Source organism: Tenrec ecaudatus, chromosome 9 (assembly GCF_050624435.1).
Source record: "Tenrec ecaudatus isolate mTenEca1 chromosome 9, mTenEca1.hap1, whole genome shotgun sequence".
Taxonomy (NCBI): Eukaryota; Metazoa; Chordata; class Mammalia; order Afrosoricida; family Tenrecidae; genus Tenrec; species Tenrec ecaudatus.
In genome coordinates, this window is record NC_134538.1 from 107,944,044 (window position 1) to 107,963,839 (window position 19,796).

General features: G+C 42.2%; 1 protein-coding gene across 2 annotated transcripts in view; it reads right to left on the bottom strand.

Moving 5' to 3' along the window:
• Positions 1-19,796, bottom strand: part of CDK14 (cyclin dependent kinase 14) — a 671,591-nt gene that overhangs the window by 145,049 nt on the left and 506,746 nt on the right. For both annotated transcript variants that reach the window (XM_075558444.1, XM_075558445.1), the window contains exon 12: positions 5,005-5,053. In XM_075558444.1, coding sequence (XP_075414559.1) covers positions 5,005-5,053 — 49 coding nt within the window. The remainder of the gene's footprint in view (positions 1-5,004; positions 5,054-19,796) is intronic.

The following is a 19,796-nucleotide window of genomic DNA, read 5'->3' on the forward strand; positions in this document are numbered from 1 at the left end:
AAAATGGAATCGGATAAAATATCTCAAGGAAAGGTCAAGAGCACAACGTTGAGAAATATTTCTGAACTCCTGAACCAGGGCTCGTGATGCTGAGAGTATATTCAAATACGCGCCGGCAAAGGTTTTTCTCCTCGGTATTCTTGTTACTGCATTGCTGTAGCAATCGCTCCCTAAATATGTTTCTGTATTTATTATTCATCTTGAAGTACGAATCTCCTGTAAGTCCTTAGGAGGGATCCAATTGTATTTAATGAACAGGACGGAGCCTAAGCAGAGCTGGAGGGCGCGGGTGGAGCAGGCAGGACAAGGTTACTTACTGGGAAGACCTTTACTTACTGGGAAGACCTCGTCGATTCTGTGGGCAGGCTTGGCTCCATCGGCTCTACTGGGCCTGCCTTCTCCAGGCCTGTCTTCCATCACTTTGGTGGCTTAGCGTCAGTTCTCCTTCTGCTACTTTCAAGCTTCCAAAATTGTTCAACTGTTACGAAGTTCCAAAACAAGCAAATGTGTTCCTGGAACCTTATCCTTAGCCCTGTTTGCAGAGAACATACTAAGGCTTCTGCTCCAGCCAAAATAATAAAAGATCTTTTAAGTGGCTGACATTCTTGGTTCATTACGCATACGTGCCAATGTCAGTCAACTATAAATAGAGAGATCTGGAAGACAGCTAAGAAGGGTCTTTGTGACCCCAAGGAAACAAGATGAAATTTTGAAAGCACTCAGAAAACAGCACGTTGTTATAAAATCAGGATTTCTCTCCCCTTTTATCCCAACCTCTCTTTAGCACGAAGAGTCCATAAGATCATACACGTACAGTATTAGGGAATAAAAGGACTTTCTTTTCTTTATTAATATTCTGAATATTAGTATTAATATAACACGATTCTAAATCTTATTAAGATACCTTCTTCCTATTATCCTTCTGTATATGTCGATCTCCTAGACCTTTTGATATTTCTTCCCCATAACTGTTTGCTTAGAATACCAAATCAACTTTCAAAGCCTAAAATTATGCCCATGGTTACTTATATAAACGAAGTTAGCTGGGAACTGTGTGGGCGGTACCTGGCGCAGACCTGGTGCTGAGATAAATTGGGTCACTTGTAGCCAAAGAGCTTGAAGAATTCCTTTCTCAGAGAACCCTGACTCTGTGAAGTTGGTTAACACGTCCAGTGGCTTCACTAAGTGGGTTAATGCAGATTTAAAAAAAACATTGTTACTGACTCTTGATGAACCACTTGCTTTTTTCTTGCCCGCACTCATATTAACCCATCTAAATTGAATTCCAGGATGTGCGTGTAAATCCATTCGCTTTACTTTGACCCTGTAAACACTGCACCAAAGAGGCTACCAATCGTTTTAACTTAGTAACCGTGCTGCAGAAGTGCAAATTAGCCAGCAGCAACTGGGAGAGCTAGCGGATGCTTATTGGTACTTGGACGCAATCATTCCAGATCTAGATCCCAGGCCTCCGTCCGTGCGTTGTTAGAATGCCAATAACGGTGCAAGGTCACAGGTCCACTTGGAGAAATAATCAATAATACAATTAATGTCTTAGTTTCAGTCTGCTCTAAATTATACTGCATTCCAATTGGCTAGAGACTGTGGGCAAGGCTCTCAGGATTCAGTACTTACGAATGGACTAACAGGGAGTAATATCTTTATATTTTTAGAGATAATTTTATTACTCTCTTCTAAAATAAGCCCTATGAGCAACGCAAATAAGACTTAACAGATAATCTTTTTATAAACAGCTCATTCTTATACATTTAAAATCGCTCTTCAAGTCCAGCTTTAAATATTTTCCCTAAAACGCTAAAAAACATAATCTAAGAGTGGAAGCTGGCAGTGAAGATTAGAAAACAAAACCCAAAATAATAACTACAAATATGTCAACTGATTTTAAAAATCTTCCTAGAATGTAATAATTCTAATTTTTTTTACTGAAATCCGGAAAGCCTTGCCCACAGCTTCTAGCCAATTGGAATGCAGTATAATTTTTTTGTAGAAAAAGTATAAATGCTATGTTCATGGAAAGTGCAAACAAAAGATATTCTGAAATAGCATCTTAAACAGTTTAAGATAATATTCTTATTTATTGAAAATCTTATTTCAGAGAACTGTACTCAAAATTAAAATCTCACTTACCGACATCAAGGGGCTTCAAATATTAGTAAATGAACATTCAATTTTGAAGACAATATGAATTCTCTGGAATATGATTTTCACAAAATAAGAACATCAACTTAAAGAAACCTTTTAAAAATACTATGTGAGACTATCCTACAGCCCTTCCATGGACAAAGAATTTATTATTTTTTGGGGAAAAATATATATCAAGTATTTAAAGAAATGCTATATTTTATAAGATGTTCTAAATCAGTTGACGGACCTGTTACTTTTTTTTATGTAAGATTTTTTTTTTTTATGCAGATGGGACAACCTACTGCCTGAAAGCAAAGAGGACTTGAAGCACTTACTGATGAAGATCAAAGACTAGAGTTTCCAGTATGGATTATAATTCAATGTCAAAGACACCAAGATCCTCACAATTGAACCATTAGGTAACATAACAGTCAATGGCGAAAACATTGACGTTGTCAAGGTTTTTAGTACTTGTCTCCACAATTTCATACTCAGGTAAACGGCAGTTAAGAAATCAAATGTCATATTGCTCTGGGGAACTCTCTTGCAGAAACCATGGTCTTTTCAATCGCATCATATGTTCACGAGAACTGGAGGATCTGGGAGGATGTCTGGAGAAGAAGGGGCGCGTCTGCAGGGTGGGTTGGGGCAGAATGACAGCACCAGAAGCGCAAACCAGAAAGAACAGCCAAAATGTTCCTTAAACACAAGGATGGTGAGACTTCAACGCATGTACTTTGGACATGTTATCAAGAGAGATCAGTCTCTGGAAGAGAGCGTCGTGCTTGGTAAAGCAGAGTGAGCAGCACAAGGAAGACTCTCAGGGTGACGGCCTGACACAGCAGCTTCAACAATGGGCCCAAACACAACAACTGTACGGGTGGTGCAGGACTGGGTGGTGCTTTGTTCTTTTGTACATATGGCTGACAACAACTTGATGACATCGAACATCAGGTGCCTTGGAAGAAAGGCCTGGCAATCCACTTCTACAAACACGAGCCGTTGAAACCCCTATGGAGCAGAGTTCTACTAGGGCACGAGCAGGGTCATTGTGATTCAGAGTCAACTTCATGGCAACTGGAGGTGGTGATTAAGCTCAGAGATGAACAGAAGTGAAATTCATAACATTTCAAAATTATTCTAAAGCGGCAAAGGCACACTATGCGTTGGAACGGACTTGGTGGCTTCTAATAAGAACAGCCACCAAAATGCTACGAGGAGGACATTTGCCCATTTTTCTGTTACTTCAACGAGTCAGTGATTCAACTGGTTTGTAGAAGATATTTAATAAGTGGCTACCTGGTTGGGCCAACGTTTTTGAACAATTATGAAAGAAGAATGAGCTTGACCACGGAATTAATGTAGAAAATAAAACACGGTACATATTGAGGGGTTCAAATTGTTATAGCATCCATCCGAATGCTTCCCGTAGAAGCGTGCCTCCCAGGCCAGGCTTCCAGTCACGGGATTTGGTGCCAGCTAAGTGACTGTTACCATCGATGTTGTGGGATTCTATGGGAGGAGTTGAATTAGCAAATGCTGCATCGTTTGCATAGTTGTAACATTTAGACATTTTTGTCACAGAAGCAAATAAAAAAGTAGATCACAAGAAAAAATAATTATACCAGTGTGTGGTTCTATGTATGAATTTAATCAAAATGGATTACCGGAGCCAACAGATAAACCACTCTAGTATTGCATTCCATGAGCTTCTTGGTATACGCTACACATTGTACCAACTAGTAGCACTGGTTAAAGACATTTACAATATGAGGTTTTTTCTTATTTTGTATTTCTATAATTGATGGTGTCTGAAAATTAAATCTGTTGTAACCATAAAAACTGAGATTGTAACACTAAATTCCCATAAATATAATTTTGTTAGGATGAATTATAGTTTATTTAATCCAGGAAGATCCAGTTACCTTATCACTTACACAATACTTATAATGTGATACCAAACCAAAATAAAACCAGTTGACAGAGAGTCCAATCCCACTCATAGGTACTCAGCAGGCAGTCAGACTGTCCCATGGGCCTTCCAGCACTGCAATCTTGATGGAGCCGACTGTCACAGATCTTGCTCCCAAGGAATGGCTGTGGGTTTGAGGCCCTGACCTGTTCGGTAGCCGCAGAGACCTTTCAACAGTGGGCTAACATTGGGACTCCTTAGAAATGTGATCCAGACAGAGACCGACAACGAAGTCAGATCGACTCATATACTCTGCTTTCCAGCTGGCCAGGAGTTAATGAATCGAAGACTCTAAAATAATGTGAAGCCCAGTTCTCCAGCAATACAATCACGTTTCAGAACCAGTCACGAAAACAATGCCAACGAGCTCGAACCAGAAACGGAATGGATGAAGTAGCATTTACTTTCCAGTGAGACATGAACTTACTTTCCTCATAAGTCTTGGGGGGCGGGGGACGGGGGGAAGTAAACAGAAAACTTGAAATGCAATTTTATCTAGGTTGAAGTTGGTCATCAGCATTATTTAAACCAGGCAGCTGCTCAATATAGTGCATTTAACAAATGGCATTTTGCCCATACTAAAACTTTTCCTGGCTTCCAAGAAATCTTCCAGGAAGACTCACCAGGATGAACGTTATTAGATGCAACCCTGACATGAAGTCACATCGCTCTGAAACCAAAAACTCACATGGTCTTTGGTTGAGGCTGACAGGATGTACGGTCTGGCCTGCAGTTAAAGTTTCATAATTGTTTAATGGCTATATGAAGGAATGAATAACAAATACACACTTAACAGCATCGTCTTACAAATTAAACACTGAAGAAACAATAAACATTATAGAGAGCAAGGTAGCATGCATGAGTGCCGCCCACTCGGATCTACGTACTTATTCCAGGCTTGTCTCAGGTGTTTAGAGCTGTACACGGTAAAGCGTTCTGAAATAAAGGAAAATGACAATTAACCTTCACTTGAAATGCATGTCGTGCAAGCATGTCTAAAAACACTTTAGCTTCTTTAGAAGATGTACTATGGTAGTCATAGTATGGTTCTTATAGGTTTTATGACCAGCTTGTTAGAGTGAAACAGAAAAACGCAAACCCACATTTGAAACAAGGAGACATTCAGTTCTTTCTTTCTTTATAGGATTGCTATGAGTCAGGATCAATTCAGTGGCAGTGGGTTTCTTGTTGTTTTTAGTTAAGACACAGGCATTGACCAACCAAACAGAAACTGTCCGCGTTACGCTACATGGCACCAGCTGAAGAGCCACCCAGACTACAAACACCCACTGTCCTGCATTAACAGTTAAAAGCACTCGCCAACACTAATTATTTGGCTCAAAGGAATGTTTCATTTTGGAGTTGGTTCTCCACCAGACTGTCTTTACAGATGAAACACAGATCAGCCGGGTGGGACAGAATGGACATGCAAACACATATTTTAAGGTTGAGGATTGATTAGGGAAAGGAAAGGAAAAACTGGAAGTTCTTTCTTCAGAAATGTTGCCATCCAAAGTTTGATATTCAAGCAAGCAAGCGGTAGTTTTCAAAGTAATTATAGCAAATGTCCTTGTCAATCAAATGTGATTTCTTTTAACTTTGTAGTCCCTACAAAGCAATTTTCATAGTTAGTTATAACTCGAGGAGGAACAAGAATTCCATGACAGGGAACAAATAAATGGCAGCCTGCATTTGTTACTGCCGTTGTTAGGTGCCTTCAGGTTCATCCCGACTCGTGGTGGGCAGCCCCGTGCCAAACAGCACAAAACACTGCCTGGTCCTGAGCCCATCCCCATTGTTATTGCAGTTGAACCCACTGTTGCAGCCACTCTGTCACCGATGCAGCGGAGGTCCTTCCCCATGCTCCCCGACTGTCCACGTTCCCAGGCATGATGTCTTTTTCCAGGGGCTGGTCTCTCCTGACACCATGTTCATACGGAAGGCGAAGAATTCCAGCACATTTGTTCACACAGAACCAGTACTTAGAGCAAGAGGTGGTCTTCTGAACACACAAAGGGCTACTATGTGGTTTACAACCAGGAAAGCTGCGTGTCAAGACTGACACTTCCACCAAACTTATTCCATTTACACACCGAGTAAACAATCAGAGAAGCCGGGCTATAAGAAGAAGGAGGTATTGGGCTAAGAGGAAGGCTCCTTATGCAGATGCCATAACCTGCTTGCTGAAAGCGAAGAGGGCTTAAAGCACTTAGCGATTAACATCAAGGCTGGATTAAGGCCATTATAGATTACACCTCAACACAAACCCTCACAACTGGGCCAAGAAGCAACATCACAATAAACGGAGAAAGTATTTCAGTTGTCAAAGATTTAATTTTATTAGGATCTAAAATCTTGATTTACAAGTAAGTTATTATTCTTAGTCATTAGTGAGTGCTCCTAAATATTGGTTCTAGGAATTGCCTCTGTTTAGAGGTTGACCGTATATGTCAACAGAAAAAAAGAGAGAGAGAGAAATACCATGTGTTGAATTTAGCTGGGCATAAAAGCCCCAACTGGTAACGAACATGCTGTAGGAAGAACAGAAGCCAGGGAAGAATACAGTCTCATGCTCAGGCTGATTTCCATCACTGTTCATAGAAAGGTTGCCATTGTTCCAGCACATGCTGCGAGGGCATTCACCTACGTTACGCACACAGCACTGGCCAACGGACACACAAAAGGGGCTAAGTCCTGGCTACAGTCCAGGGGCACAGAAATCTAAATACAGAATTTAAAATGCAAGTCAAAAAGGGCTACAACGTGGGAACGCAATCTGTGGAGAGCAGAGAAGTCAAGCCACTAACTGCACCTGTTTCTTGTCCCAGTGAAGTCCGGATGAACGCGAGCTTCTACAAGCGAGTCCCTGGAACTCAGGGGCCTGACCTTGCCTAGCCAACGTCCTTTAGCGCTCACCTGCCACGGTGCACACGTTCAAAGTCTTTCCCCAACATTGTGGACAATAAGCATGCATCATGAAAAACTCTTGAAAATCTACTCCTGTCAGGAGCGATGGCAGCACAATGAGCCTGGGAGCTGGAGAATCCAGTGCTGTGGAGTCTATTCTGACCTGGGGCCGCCGCATGTGTTACAGTAGACCTGCTCCACTGGGTTTTCTTGGCTGGCACAGTTAAGGGAGATGATTGCCAGACTTTTCTTCCGCAGACCTTCAAGGCTAGGCACTGAACATAAACCCTTTGCACCCAGAGACCTTCTGAAGACAAAAGGTGATTTAACGTAAATGCTGCAAATCAGTACCAGGTATATTTAAATAAAATAGATAAACCAACTGCCTGAAGACTTCTTAGCCGAGTATAAAAGCCAGCATTTGCATATGCACGCTTGCCATTGTTCTCCTTCAGAGGAGCTTTCTTTGTCACTGAGCGCTTCAAGGCCAGCTTTCTCTTTCCAATTACAGTCCACCTGGAAGTTTAACAGGCCAGTATTGAACGTATTGGCTAACTCATCGCATCACTGAGCAGCGCAATTAATTTACACCTGCAGGCTGATTTTCACCTTCTCCTCTTACTGCAGGGATGCTTCAGAGGATGTTCACGAAGCAGCAGGCGGCCAGGGACGAAGGCTTCCAGAGGAGAGAGCACTTGCTCTGCATTCTACTTGGGAGGGGGCCTGGGAGGACACACTGGAAGCTGGCAAGGTTTTCTCAAAGGGCCACACGCATTTGTTTCCATTTGTGAGATTCCACAAGAACGCTATCAGAGCCAATGCTGCACACTGTAAAGTGTCCCGGCTTAAGCGAGTCCCACCTGGAACGGCTTGCGGCACTGTACAAAGTACGATAACCTCCATGAAGATAAAGCTGAAAATGGAGTTTACTCCTTAGTTTCTAGATAGGTACTGTGTACTGCAGGCAACTCTTTCATTTTAAACCTCCTCTCTCTCCTTTCAGTGATGTCTTTGTAGTTTATGAAACACGGCCATGCTGTTAAGTTCACTAACAGGTGTAGTGGTTACGTGTTGGGTTGCTATGCACAAGGCCAGCAGTTCAAAGCCACCAGCCAGTCCTGGGGAGAAAGGTGGGGCTTTGTACTCCCGTAAAGAACTGTACTCGCTGAAACCCGCCGAGGAAAGGACGACCCTGTCCGAAAGGGCGGTTATGAGTCTGGATTGACTTGATGGCAGTGAGCTATGCATTAACAAGAGAATGTATGAATTAAAAAACACGAAATGAACCAACTCACCCCAATCCCAAGCACATTTCCATGACTGCAAGGGTTAAATAAGGATTTGTAAACCAACACTGCATTTTCTGTATTTGAGGAATTGGAGTTGGAAGAAGTACAGCCAGAATGCCCCTAGAGGGGAGACTTCAGAAGATGTGCTTTGAACCTGTTTTCAAGAGCATCCAGTCTCTAAAAAAGGGCAGCACGCCTGGCAAAGCAGCTGGACAGTAAAACATAGACCGGCCTTGCGCACGGTGACCCACTGGCTGCCTGATGGGCACCAACGTAAGAACTACTGTGAGAGTGGTGCAGTGCGTCCTTCGGTTGTCCGTACGGTTACCTGGGGGCTGAAGGGACTCAATGGCATCTAGCAACAATAGAAAACGTCTCACCCTTTAGTGTACCTTTCACAAACTTACTTAATATTATCACCCAATGTAAGCGACACCATGCAGCAAGTGTGAGTTTACAAGTCAGCATGAAAATGAGTATGTTCATATTGACATACAGCTGTCCTTTATAAATATCTCCTCTAAACCATATATCCAACTATGCACCGTTTAAATTCTTTTTTGGGCTACAAATAATAATTAGCATATATTTGTATAATGTATATAATACATATATCATATAATTCCATAGTTCAATCACGTTAAGCAGAAGTGTACAACTGCTACTATAATCAGTTTCCAAAGATTCTTTTTCCATCTGGACTCCTTTGCATCATCTCCCTTTTACGAACCCCGCTCCCCTACCCCCAACTGTACTTTAACAGGGCTAGGAAGAAAGTAGTAAAACTGCCATAAAAAAACCGGGGCCATCTAATGGAGGTCACTCACAGTGTCCTCAAAGATGGATACCGCCGCCACTGGAGTGGGACAGAGATAAGTATGTGTCTGTCTCAGACACAAGAATGTACTTTGAGCTCCCACTCTACCGTAAGGCCTCATGTAGGAAGAGTGAGTTCTTAGGATGCAGCTCCCTGTCCAAACTTCCCCTCGAGAAAGAATCTCTAATAATAGGGTGCTAAAAAGCAAAGTGTGGTGAAGAAATCAGATGGTGCCTGGCTATTAGAAAAGAACAGCATGTGGGGTCTTGACATCTTGTTACAAAACAAGCAGCTCTCTAAGTGATCTATCAACTAAGCCTACGTAGAAGAAACACATCAGCCTGTGTGATCCACAGATTATAAATAACAAAATCCACGATCAGAGGAGGGAAATGTGTTAGAGTTTAAATTCTGAGCACCTGGCATGGACGACAGTGAATGCCTAAACCCCATGGAGATTAAGCCTCCCGTCAAAACCCTCAGACACTTGACCAGGGATGTGAAAAGGCCTGCTCACAGGTAGAGAATATAAAAAGTGAATTAACACAGATATAGTTCCGTTAAAAATTAACATAATAACATGTAATTTCCTGTTAGATCCATTCTTAATTTTTTTCTATTTTAATGATTTTCTGCTTTCTTTTGCATGAAAAAAGGAACCAATGTCATCAAACAAGTTGGACAGAAATTGTTAAATGAAAACCTAATTTTCTGTGTATCCTTTCATTGAAAACACAAAGAAGGAAAGCTGGGGCTGTGCTAAAGGATGCCCTGTCACCTGACGGAAGGATGGGGTCCAGTGCCTTCCTCACAATTGCCTTCAGCGGAGCAACAAGGCTCAAGTCCCTGATAAGGTTCAGTAGTTAACATCCATCAACCAGGTTGCAGTTCAAGCCACCATCTTATTCTTTGTTGATTTAACAAGTAATTTCTTCAAATCCTTTTGGAAAGGCCTACTGTTTGACATGCACTATTTGAGCCAGAGGGGCCCTAGTGGCAAAGTGGGTTACCTATGAAGTGGCTAATCAAAAACACCAGCCATTCAAACCCACCAGCCACTCCACAGGATAAAAAGAAGCTGTCCACTCTGGTAAACATGTAAAAGTCTCAGAAATCCAAAGGATCGGTTCCACTTGCCCTGTACGGTTATGGTAAGTCAGAAATGCAAAGGATCAGTTCCACTTGCCCTATAGGGTTATGGTAAGTCAGAGATGCAAAGGATCGATTCCACTTGCTCTGTAGGGTCATAAGTCAGAAGTGACTTGCTCGCAGTGAATGTGGTTTAATTCTGAGCACACATGGAGCCCTGCGAATGCACACAGCCACTGACTGAGAAGTCAGCCTTCTGAACCCACAGCCGCTCCCCAGGAGAGGCCTGCTTCTGGTGAAACGCACAGCCTTGAGACCCGATGGAGTAGCCCTTTGTCCTACAGGGTTCTATGAAGTTGGATTGACTTGACAGCAGTAGATTGTTGGTATTGTAAGAACAAGGTGCTCTAGTGGCACAGCTCATTAAGCACATGGCTTCCTTCTGAAAGATTAGTGGTTCAAATCCACCCAGTAGCTCCACAGAACAAAGACCTGATGATCTGCTTCTGTGAAGACTACAGCCAAGAGAATGCCATGGGACAGTAATAAGCTGTCACATGGGCTCGCTATGAGAATAAAATAATTCAATGACATATAAGGTAACAACAGTCTGGGCACCGGACATGTAAGAGGGAGCATACATACTTCAATGAGCTCATACGTGGTCTACAAGAAGTCATGCAAAGTAAGGGACCTCACTGGGAAAATTGTTCACAAATATTTTTGAGCAAACTTTACTTTCTTATATTTATTAGGATAGCACATGCCAGTTCACAATCTGATGCAAATATTTAAATTTCTTAAAATGTTAACTTTAAACAGTCTTAATCTTATTTGTTAGAAAGTGAAACAAAGCAGAATTTATGTAAGGTCCAAAAGAGCAAACCAAACCCACTGCCATTGTGCAGATTCCGAATCATAGCAACCCTAGAGGGCAGAGTCAAACTGCCCCTGTGGGTTTTCAATGCTGTAACTCTTTATGGGAGTAGAAAGCTTTCATTCATTCATTCATATATATATATATATATATATATATGGTTTATCATGAATATAGAGAGCCAGGCTTGTTTCAGAATCCAGGGGATTTGAATTTTAGATCCTACGACTCTAAATAAGCACAGTGGTCCTAAGGGGCATTTTAGATACAGGACGCATATTGTACAACTGCACGTCATAACTTTAAAACATTTGGAGTCCACAATATAGCTAATGACTTAGAGTCAACACTAGTGAGCAGCTGCAGTGTAACAGACCAACGCTGAACAGCATTGCTCTGCCTTGTCCCTGTCACCAAAGGTGCGACCTCAAAATGCGAAGCCGCTATTTCAAGGCTGAAGATGAGACCTGACAGCATCCCAAACTGCCTCAACTGCAGCAAAGCCTTCTTCAATTGCTCACAGGATGCTTTTAAAATGAGTCATCTAAGAGCAACTTCTAGAAACAGCTGTTCTACCATATTCATTAGGTACTCTGACTTCTGATAGTATTTGGTTTTCCTAACATGCATACAGATTTGGGCTTATGAGTGCATGTTTCTTCATGGATACTTCATGTTAGCCATATTAGGGGTCGAATGTTCAAGATAATCAAACACCTCTATTTCCATAGACATCTTTCTTTAGTTAAGCGTAATCATTTAAGTATTTATTAAAGGGTTTAAAGGGTGTGATTTGCAACTAAAGAACAGATTTTTATAGCACCCATAAAGAAGGGCAGAAGAAAACTTTTGTGTCTCATTCTCTGTGTATCATCAACCTATGCTCTACCCTCACCCACCCCTCAAACTCACTGAGGCAGTGTGGGAAGTAGGTGGGGATTAGGTAGTGTAAGCGCCCACTCTGTTTTACAAGGGAGTACACAAAGATGGGTTATCTGAAGACACAATGCTGGTGACTGATCCAGAACTCTTCTTCTAGTTTACTGTTGTCCAAGACTTGGGACACTCAAGTGTCCTATACCACATGTGGTAGCAAACAAAAAGGAAGGGGGGGGGGAGGGAAAAAAAGAAATGGGTAGCAGGGGAAGAGGGCACTAACCCACCCAAGGGGAGGGTATTGTTTATATCTCCACAGAGAAAGAGGGATCAGACTTCAACCTGGTGCTCCAAGATGTGATTGCACCATACGGGCATACAGTAGGGAACCAGTGGACAGGTCTGGGGGCTGGCCCGAATCCCAACTACATGGACACTTGCCTCTCTATGTGCATATATGTGTAGGTTTAGTATTAAGGTAGCTGATGGACATTGGACCTCCACTCAAGTACTCCCTCAATGCAAGAATACTTTGTTCTATTAAACTGGCATTCCATGATGCTCATCTTCCTGACATGATCTCTGAAGACAAAGTGGGTGAATAAGCAAATGTGTTGAAGAAAGCTGATAGAGCCCAGCTATCAAAAGATATAGTCTCCGGGGTCTTAAAGACTTGAAGGTAAACAAGCAGCCATCTAGCTCAGAAGCAACGCACCAACCTGTGTGATCACGAGTGTCAAAGGGATCAGTTATCAGGCATCAAAGAACAAAAAATCATCATTGTGTGCTCACCTTCCCAATACAATTGCTGAAGACAAACGAGTGCATAAGCCAAAGTGAAGAAGAAAGCTGATGGTGACCGGCTTTCAAAAGATACAGCACCTGGGGTCTTAAAGGCTTGAAGGTAAACATGAGACCATCTAGCTCAGAAGTGGGATCAGGTATCAGGCATCAAAGAACAAAAAATCAAATCATTGTGAATGAGGGGGAGTGCAGATTGAGGACCCAAGACCCATCTGTATGCAACTGGACATCCCCTTGCAGAAGGGTCAAGGAAAAGAGATGAACCAGTCAGGGTGCAGTGTAGTATCGATGAAACATGCAACTTTCCTATAGTTCTTAAATACTTACCCCCCCTCCACTATCATGATCCCAATTCTACCTTACAAATCTGGCTGGACCAGAGGATCTACACTGGTACAGATAGAAATGGGAAACACAAGGAATCCAGGGCAGATGATTCCTTCAGGACTAGTGCTGAAAGTGGCGATACTGGGAGAGTGGAGTGGAAAGGGGGAACTGATTACAAGGATCTACATATAACTTCCTCCCTGGGGAATGGACAACAGAAAAGTGGGTGAAGGGAAATGTTAGTGTAAGATATGACAAAATAGTAATTTATAAATGATCAAGGGTTCATGAGGGAGGGGGGAGGAAATGAGGAGCTGATACCAAGGACTCAAGCAGAAAGCAAATGTTTTGAGAATGATGATGGCAACAAATGTACAAATGTGCTTGACACAATGATGGATGTATGGATTATGATACGAGTTATATTAGCCCCCAATAAATTTTTTTTAAAAAAAGAAAGAAAATGCCTCTAAAGAGCCATGGAGCGTATCTGACACATAATGAATGTGCATTACGTGTTATCTATTACGACTGTCACACATAATCGTGTGTTTGAAACACTGACCATCTTGTAGAGTGATGTTGTCCATTTATAAAGAAGAACTATGGCAGATTGCAAGCAATATTACTCTAGGGAAGGTAAAAGCATATACTATCCAAAATTACTCCCTTTGAGGCAACAGACAAAGAAATGAACAAAACTCACAGGCATGTCTAACCCCTTATACAAGGATGTGATTCTGCGATGCTAATGCACTCACAGAGGATTCCGACTGCCATTCAGACGGAATACCAACTTTCCTTTTTCTTTACAATCCAGCGATTATTAGTTGGATTGACAAAGCTGACTGTGGCGGTGCAAGCATCTATCTGTTTACATACACGCTTCGGTCCGATCTAATAATCTCCATCATAAACATTATTGTCTGTTAGCTCCAGAGGCTAACACAGGTACAAGAACAGGTTTAAATGAGGGACATTCCACAGATCTTATAACTGAGCTAATTATTAGCCAGGTTACCATCCCATTGATCTACCCTGGATATTTGGTGGCAGGAAATATCAGTAGAATCTAAACTAGAGAAAACGAAACTGTTTCCTTCCCTCTACATACTAGTAAAAGAGTTACTACTCTATAGTCACGTATCTGTCTCAAAGCTCCCTACAACAATCGTCTAACAGAGTTCTTACCACCAACAAATTGAATCGCATATTCTGGGCAGGGGTATCTGGCGAGCCAAACACTCAGAAGATGAGTAGACTAGCCGATGACTCAGCAGCTGCTCACTCTCTCAAACCTTCCCACCTCCCCGCTGTGTTGTTAGGTGCCACGGGGTCGGCTCTGACCCAGAGGAACCGTCTGCACAGCAGAACGAATCACTGCACCATCCTCACAATTGTTCCAATGCCTGAACCCACTGATGTAGCCACTTTGCCAGTCCATCTCTTCGAGGAACTGCCTCTTTTCCGCTGCCCCTCCACTCTACCAAACATGACGTCCTTCTCCAGGGACTAGTCTCTCCTGAAAATATGCCCAAAGTATATCAAACAAAGTCTTGGCATCCTTGCTTTCAAGGCACTCTGACCTTACTTCTTCCAATACAGGTCGGCGTGTCCTTTTAGCAGTACTTTCGATATTTTCCCAGCACCACAACTCAGATGCAGCTCTTCTTCCACGGTCTTCCTTACTCCATGTCCAACTTTCACACACATATGATGTAACAGAGATACCATGGCTTCGGCCAGGACCCACCTTAGTCCTCAACGTAACATCCTTGCTCTTCAAATACTCTAAAGAGGTCTTGTGCAGCAGATTTATCTAATGCAATACATCTTTTGAGCTCTTGACTGCTACTTCCATGAGCACTGATTGTGGATCTAAGTAAGATAAAATCCATGACAACCTCAAGCTATTCTCCATTTATCATGATGTTACCTATTGGTCCAGTTGTGAGGATTTTGGCCTTCCTTATATTCAGTTGTAGTCCACACTAAAGGCTACAATCCTTGATCTTTATCAGCAAATGCTTTAAGTCCTCCTCACTTTCAACAAGCAAGGTTGTGTCACCTACATATCTCAGGTTTTTAATAAACTTTACTCCAATTTGGATGCACACTTTTCTTCATATAATTCAGGTTCACTGATGATTTGTTCAGTGTATAGACTGAATAAGTATAATGATACAACCTGTCAGAAACCTTTCCTGAATGTAAGCCATGCAGTATTCCCTTGATCCATGTACAAGTTCCCCATCTAGTGCTCTGTAATTCCCATTCTTCTCAATGTTATCCACAGTTTGTTATTAACCACACAGTCATCTGCCTTGGCACAGTCACTAAGACACACGTGACCATCTTTCTGGTGTTTTGAGCCAACATCCAACAGACATCAGCAATGTTATCCCTTGTTCCGCACCCTCTTCTGAATCCAGCCTCAACCTCTGACAGTCCCTGTCAATGGATTGTTGCAACCTTTGTTGGATGATCTTCAGTAAAATGTTACTTGTGTGTGATTTCAATGATATCATATAGTTTGAGCATCCTGTTGTGTCACCTTTCTTTAGAATGGACATCTCTTCCTGTCAGTGGGCCAGGTAACTGTCTTCCAAACTTCCCGGCATAGAAGAGTGAGTGCTTCCAGTGCTTCTTCAGCTTTCTGAAACATTTCCATGGGTATTCTGACAATTGCTAGAGTTCTGTTTTGGGCTAATGCATTCAGTGCCGCTTGAACTTTTTCCTTCAGCACCATTGGTTCTTGCTCATAAGCTACCTCCTCAAATGGACTCTCGACTAGTTCTTTCTGGTACAGTGACTCTATTCTTTCCATCTTCTCTTAATGCTTCCTGCATCATTCACGATTTTGCCTCTAGAATCTTTCAACGTTGCAATTTGAAGCTTGAGTTTTTTCTTGCGTTCATTCCGTTTCAGAGGTCCTTGCACATTTCACTATAATATTTGCCTTTGTTTTCTCGAGCTGCCCTTTGAAATTTTCTATAAAGCATCTTGACTTCAACCTTTCTTCCATTTGCTTTAGCTACTCTACAGTTAATAGCAATTGTCATAGGCTTTCTGACCTCCACTTTGATCTTTTCTTTCTTTCCTGTCTGTTTAATGACCTTTTACTTCACAAATAGTCTTGATGTCCCCTCGAAGCTCACCAGGTCTCTGTCATTGGTGTTTAACGAATCAAATCTATTCTTGAAATGTTCTCGAAATTAAGATGGGATACACTCGGGGTCAGTTTTTAGCTTCTGTGGACTTGTTTTTAATATTCTTCAGCTTTATCCTGAACTTACAAGTGAGCACTTGATTGCCTGTTCCACAGTCAGCCCAGGTCTGGTTTTAGCTGCTGATATTAAGCTGCTCTATCATATCTTCCCACAGATATAGTCAATTTGATTTCTGTGTGTTCCATCTGGGAAGTCCATAGGCATCGTCACCTTTTGTTTTAATGGAAAAAGGTATTTTCTGTAAACAAGCAGGTGTTTTTGCAAAATTCTGTCATGTGATCTCCAGCTTCATTTCTATCATGAAGTCCCTATTTTCCAACTACTATTTCTTCCTCTGTTTCTGACTTTTGCATTCCAACTACCAGTAACGATCAATTCCTCTTGATTGCATGTTTTATCAATTTCTGACTGAAGTTGTTTGTAGAATTCTTCCATTCATCAAAAGTGTTTGTGGTTGGTGCACATATTTGAATAATACTTTTAGTAATTGGAGCTCCTTGAAGGTGGATGGATATAATCTGATCAGATAGCATTGTACTTCAAGATAAATTTAGTAAGATCCCTTCTGACAATGAATGCCACGCCATTCCTCTTGATTGCATTATTCCTGACTCAAAATAGCCTACCCCAGTCCATTTCTGCTCACTAATGCCTAGCATATCTATCTTTATGCGTTCCATTTCATTTTCGACCCCTTCCAATGTTCCTAAATTCATACTCCGCACATTCCAATCAGTAGAAGATGTTTGCAGCTGTTTCTCTTTACCTTGGGTCATGCCTCATCAGCAAATGAAGATCCTGAAGACGTCACTGTGACTCACCCGACCATGCTCAACTCCCCTCTGAGGAATCCGCTCCTCTTCAGTCACATTTCGAGTGCCCTCAGACTCGAGGGGCCACCTGCCAGCAGTATCTCTGACAATGCTGTTTCTTTGTTTAGGGTGTCAGTGTTGAAAACTCTCCAAAGCTATGAATAAGGACTCCGAGTGGGAAGCCGAGTGCTTCTTCATTGTCTGTTCTCAGTTGGAAGCCCCACTGAAACCTGTTCCTTTTGAGTGACCCTGCTGGCGTTTGAAACACCAGTGACACAGCTTCCAGCGTCACAGCCACACACAAGCCACTGCAGCACCACAAACCGACAGACAAGTGGTGGTCCTACCTTCATAAGAGGAAGGTATTTCTCCAACCTGCTGATATTTTGTGTGAACAATAAGTCAGCAAGTGTTAATGACATAAACCGAGGCTTGAAATGTGCCTGTGGAAATTCTCGCTTCGGTTTCTTCCTGCCTTTTGCTATGAGGCCTTTGGTCTGCCATCCAGGGAGCAGAAGCGATACGTGGATCAGGGCTGAACCCAACCTGCCTCTCGAAGGCCATCCCAGAGGACCCACAAGATCAGCGGCACCGTGGATGAGCAGCACTACACTGACTGTTGTCTGACAGTACGTTGGATGGTTTATGTGGTCAAGACCTTGGCCGGGCTGACTGCTCCATCCAGATGCTGGTCTTTGCTCCCACTTCCTCTACCTTAGGTATCCCTCCTTCCATCAGAGTCAGGTTGGTTCATCTGCAAATGAAGATAACACCATCCTTCCTGTCTGCCTCTGCTGAGCTGATGTGAAATACCGAAAAAGAAAAAGTTAAACCCCAAGCCATCAAGTTGATTCCAACCCAAAGCAATGCTAGCAGACAGGAGAAATGCCCCAATGGCTTTTCAAGGCCTGTCACCTTTGGGAAGCACACTGCCACTTCTACTCTGTCTTCCAAGGAGCTGCTGGTGGGTTTGGTAGCAGCCAGTTTACCCAGAGGTCACTAATGCGCGTGAAGACCTAGAGTATATAAAGAGTAAGAGATGGCTAATGCGCGTGAAGACGTAGAGTACATAGAGTAAGAGATCGTTAATGCGCGTGAAGACGGAGAGTACATAGAGTAAGAGATCGCTAATGCGAGTAAAGACGTAGAGTACATAGAGTAAGAGATGGCTGATGCGTGTGAAGACGGAGAGTACATAGAGTAAGAGATCGCTAATGCGAGTAAAGACGTAGAGTACATAGAGTAAGAGATGGCTGATGCGTGTGAAGACGGAGAGTACATAGAGTAAGAGATCGCTAATGCGCGTGAAGACGTAGAGTACATAGAGTAAGAGATGGCTGATGCGTGTGAAGACGTAGAGTACATAGAGAAAGAGATGGCTAATGCGCGTGAAGGCGTAGAGTACATAAAGAGTAAGAGATGGCTAATGCGCGTGAAGACGTAGAGTACATAGAGTAAGAGATGGCTAAAGAGTAAGGAGTGAAACAGTTCCAAGTAACATCACTATGAGTACACACAACTGCGCTGGCCAACTAGTACTGGAAATTGCTGCCGCCACCCTACTCTGTATCTCCGAGTTTGCAAAAGCTGAACAACTTACACAAACTCCAAGCTTACTGAGTATGTGCTGTTTTCTGTTCTTTCGATGTCTACAGGGACTGATGTGAGAAATGGTTGTGTGGTCCCCTCCCATCTTCCCCTTGGCTTTTATGAATTTCCTACAGTGGTACAGAATCCCGGCTCAAGTCATGCACATTTTCATGGCTAGCTGTGGCCCTGAGGAGCCCCCTCCTTCCCTGGAGAGTTTCCTGCCAACGTACTGTGGCCAACACCTAACTTCTCTATAGAGACGATGCTTGCTTACTGTAGATTCAAACTTTCCACCCTCTCATTCCCCTTCCAAGATATTTAGTTTTCTTTGCTTTGGTTTTATTTTTTCATCTTGGGAAAGTGGTCTAAAGTTCAGGCTCAGGAGCTATGGAGGACTTTTGGAACAGATTTCTAGTTACACATTTTCGGGATTTTATTTCAGAGAAGGGTAAGTATAAAACATCAAGGTTAAAATTAAAGAAAACAATGAACCTAGTGCAAGTGTATGGTAAAGCGACTGTTCTATGAGAGCTTGATTACATGTTCTCTTGTAATGGAAGTAAAAGTTCTGAAGCACCTTAAAATTATCCATGTCTCCATTACAATCTCCATTTCATTTTAATTCTATCATTAAATACATTTTTAACCAAATCACACAAATTGGACTGCATGCAAGCATTTAATCCTTTGGGGGAGTTGGGGAGACATTCTGAAACTATGTTGGTTATTTGATGGTTGACATTGAGCTGTGGGTTAACTCCAAAACTGGGATTCACCAAATAGGACAGCACTAGAAACATTAGGTTATTTAATTTTTTAAATTTAAGTTTCAATCAGAATAATGTCATTTCTCATTGAAAATTTAATTTCATTAACATTTCTCTGGCACTCGTCTCCATCATTAAGGATGCCCTATGGTGAAAATAAATGGAAAACTCTTCAAATAGATGCCGAGCAAGCCAGGACAGATAAAATGGGTTTCTGCAATTCTTACATAGTCTCTTCCAGTCATCCCATATGTCTGCTTAACACAAGATTTTACATTTTTGAGTGGAGAGTAG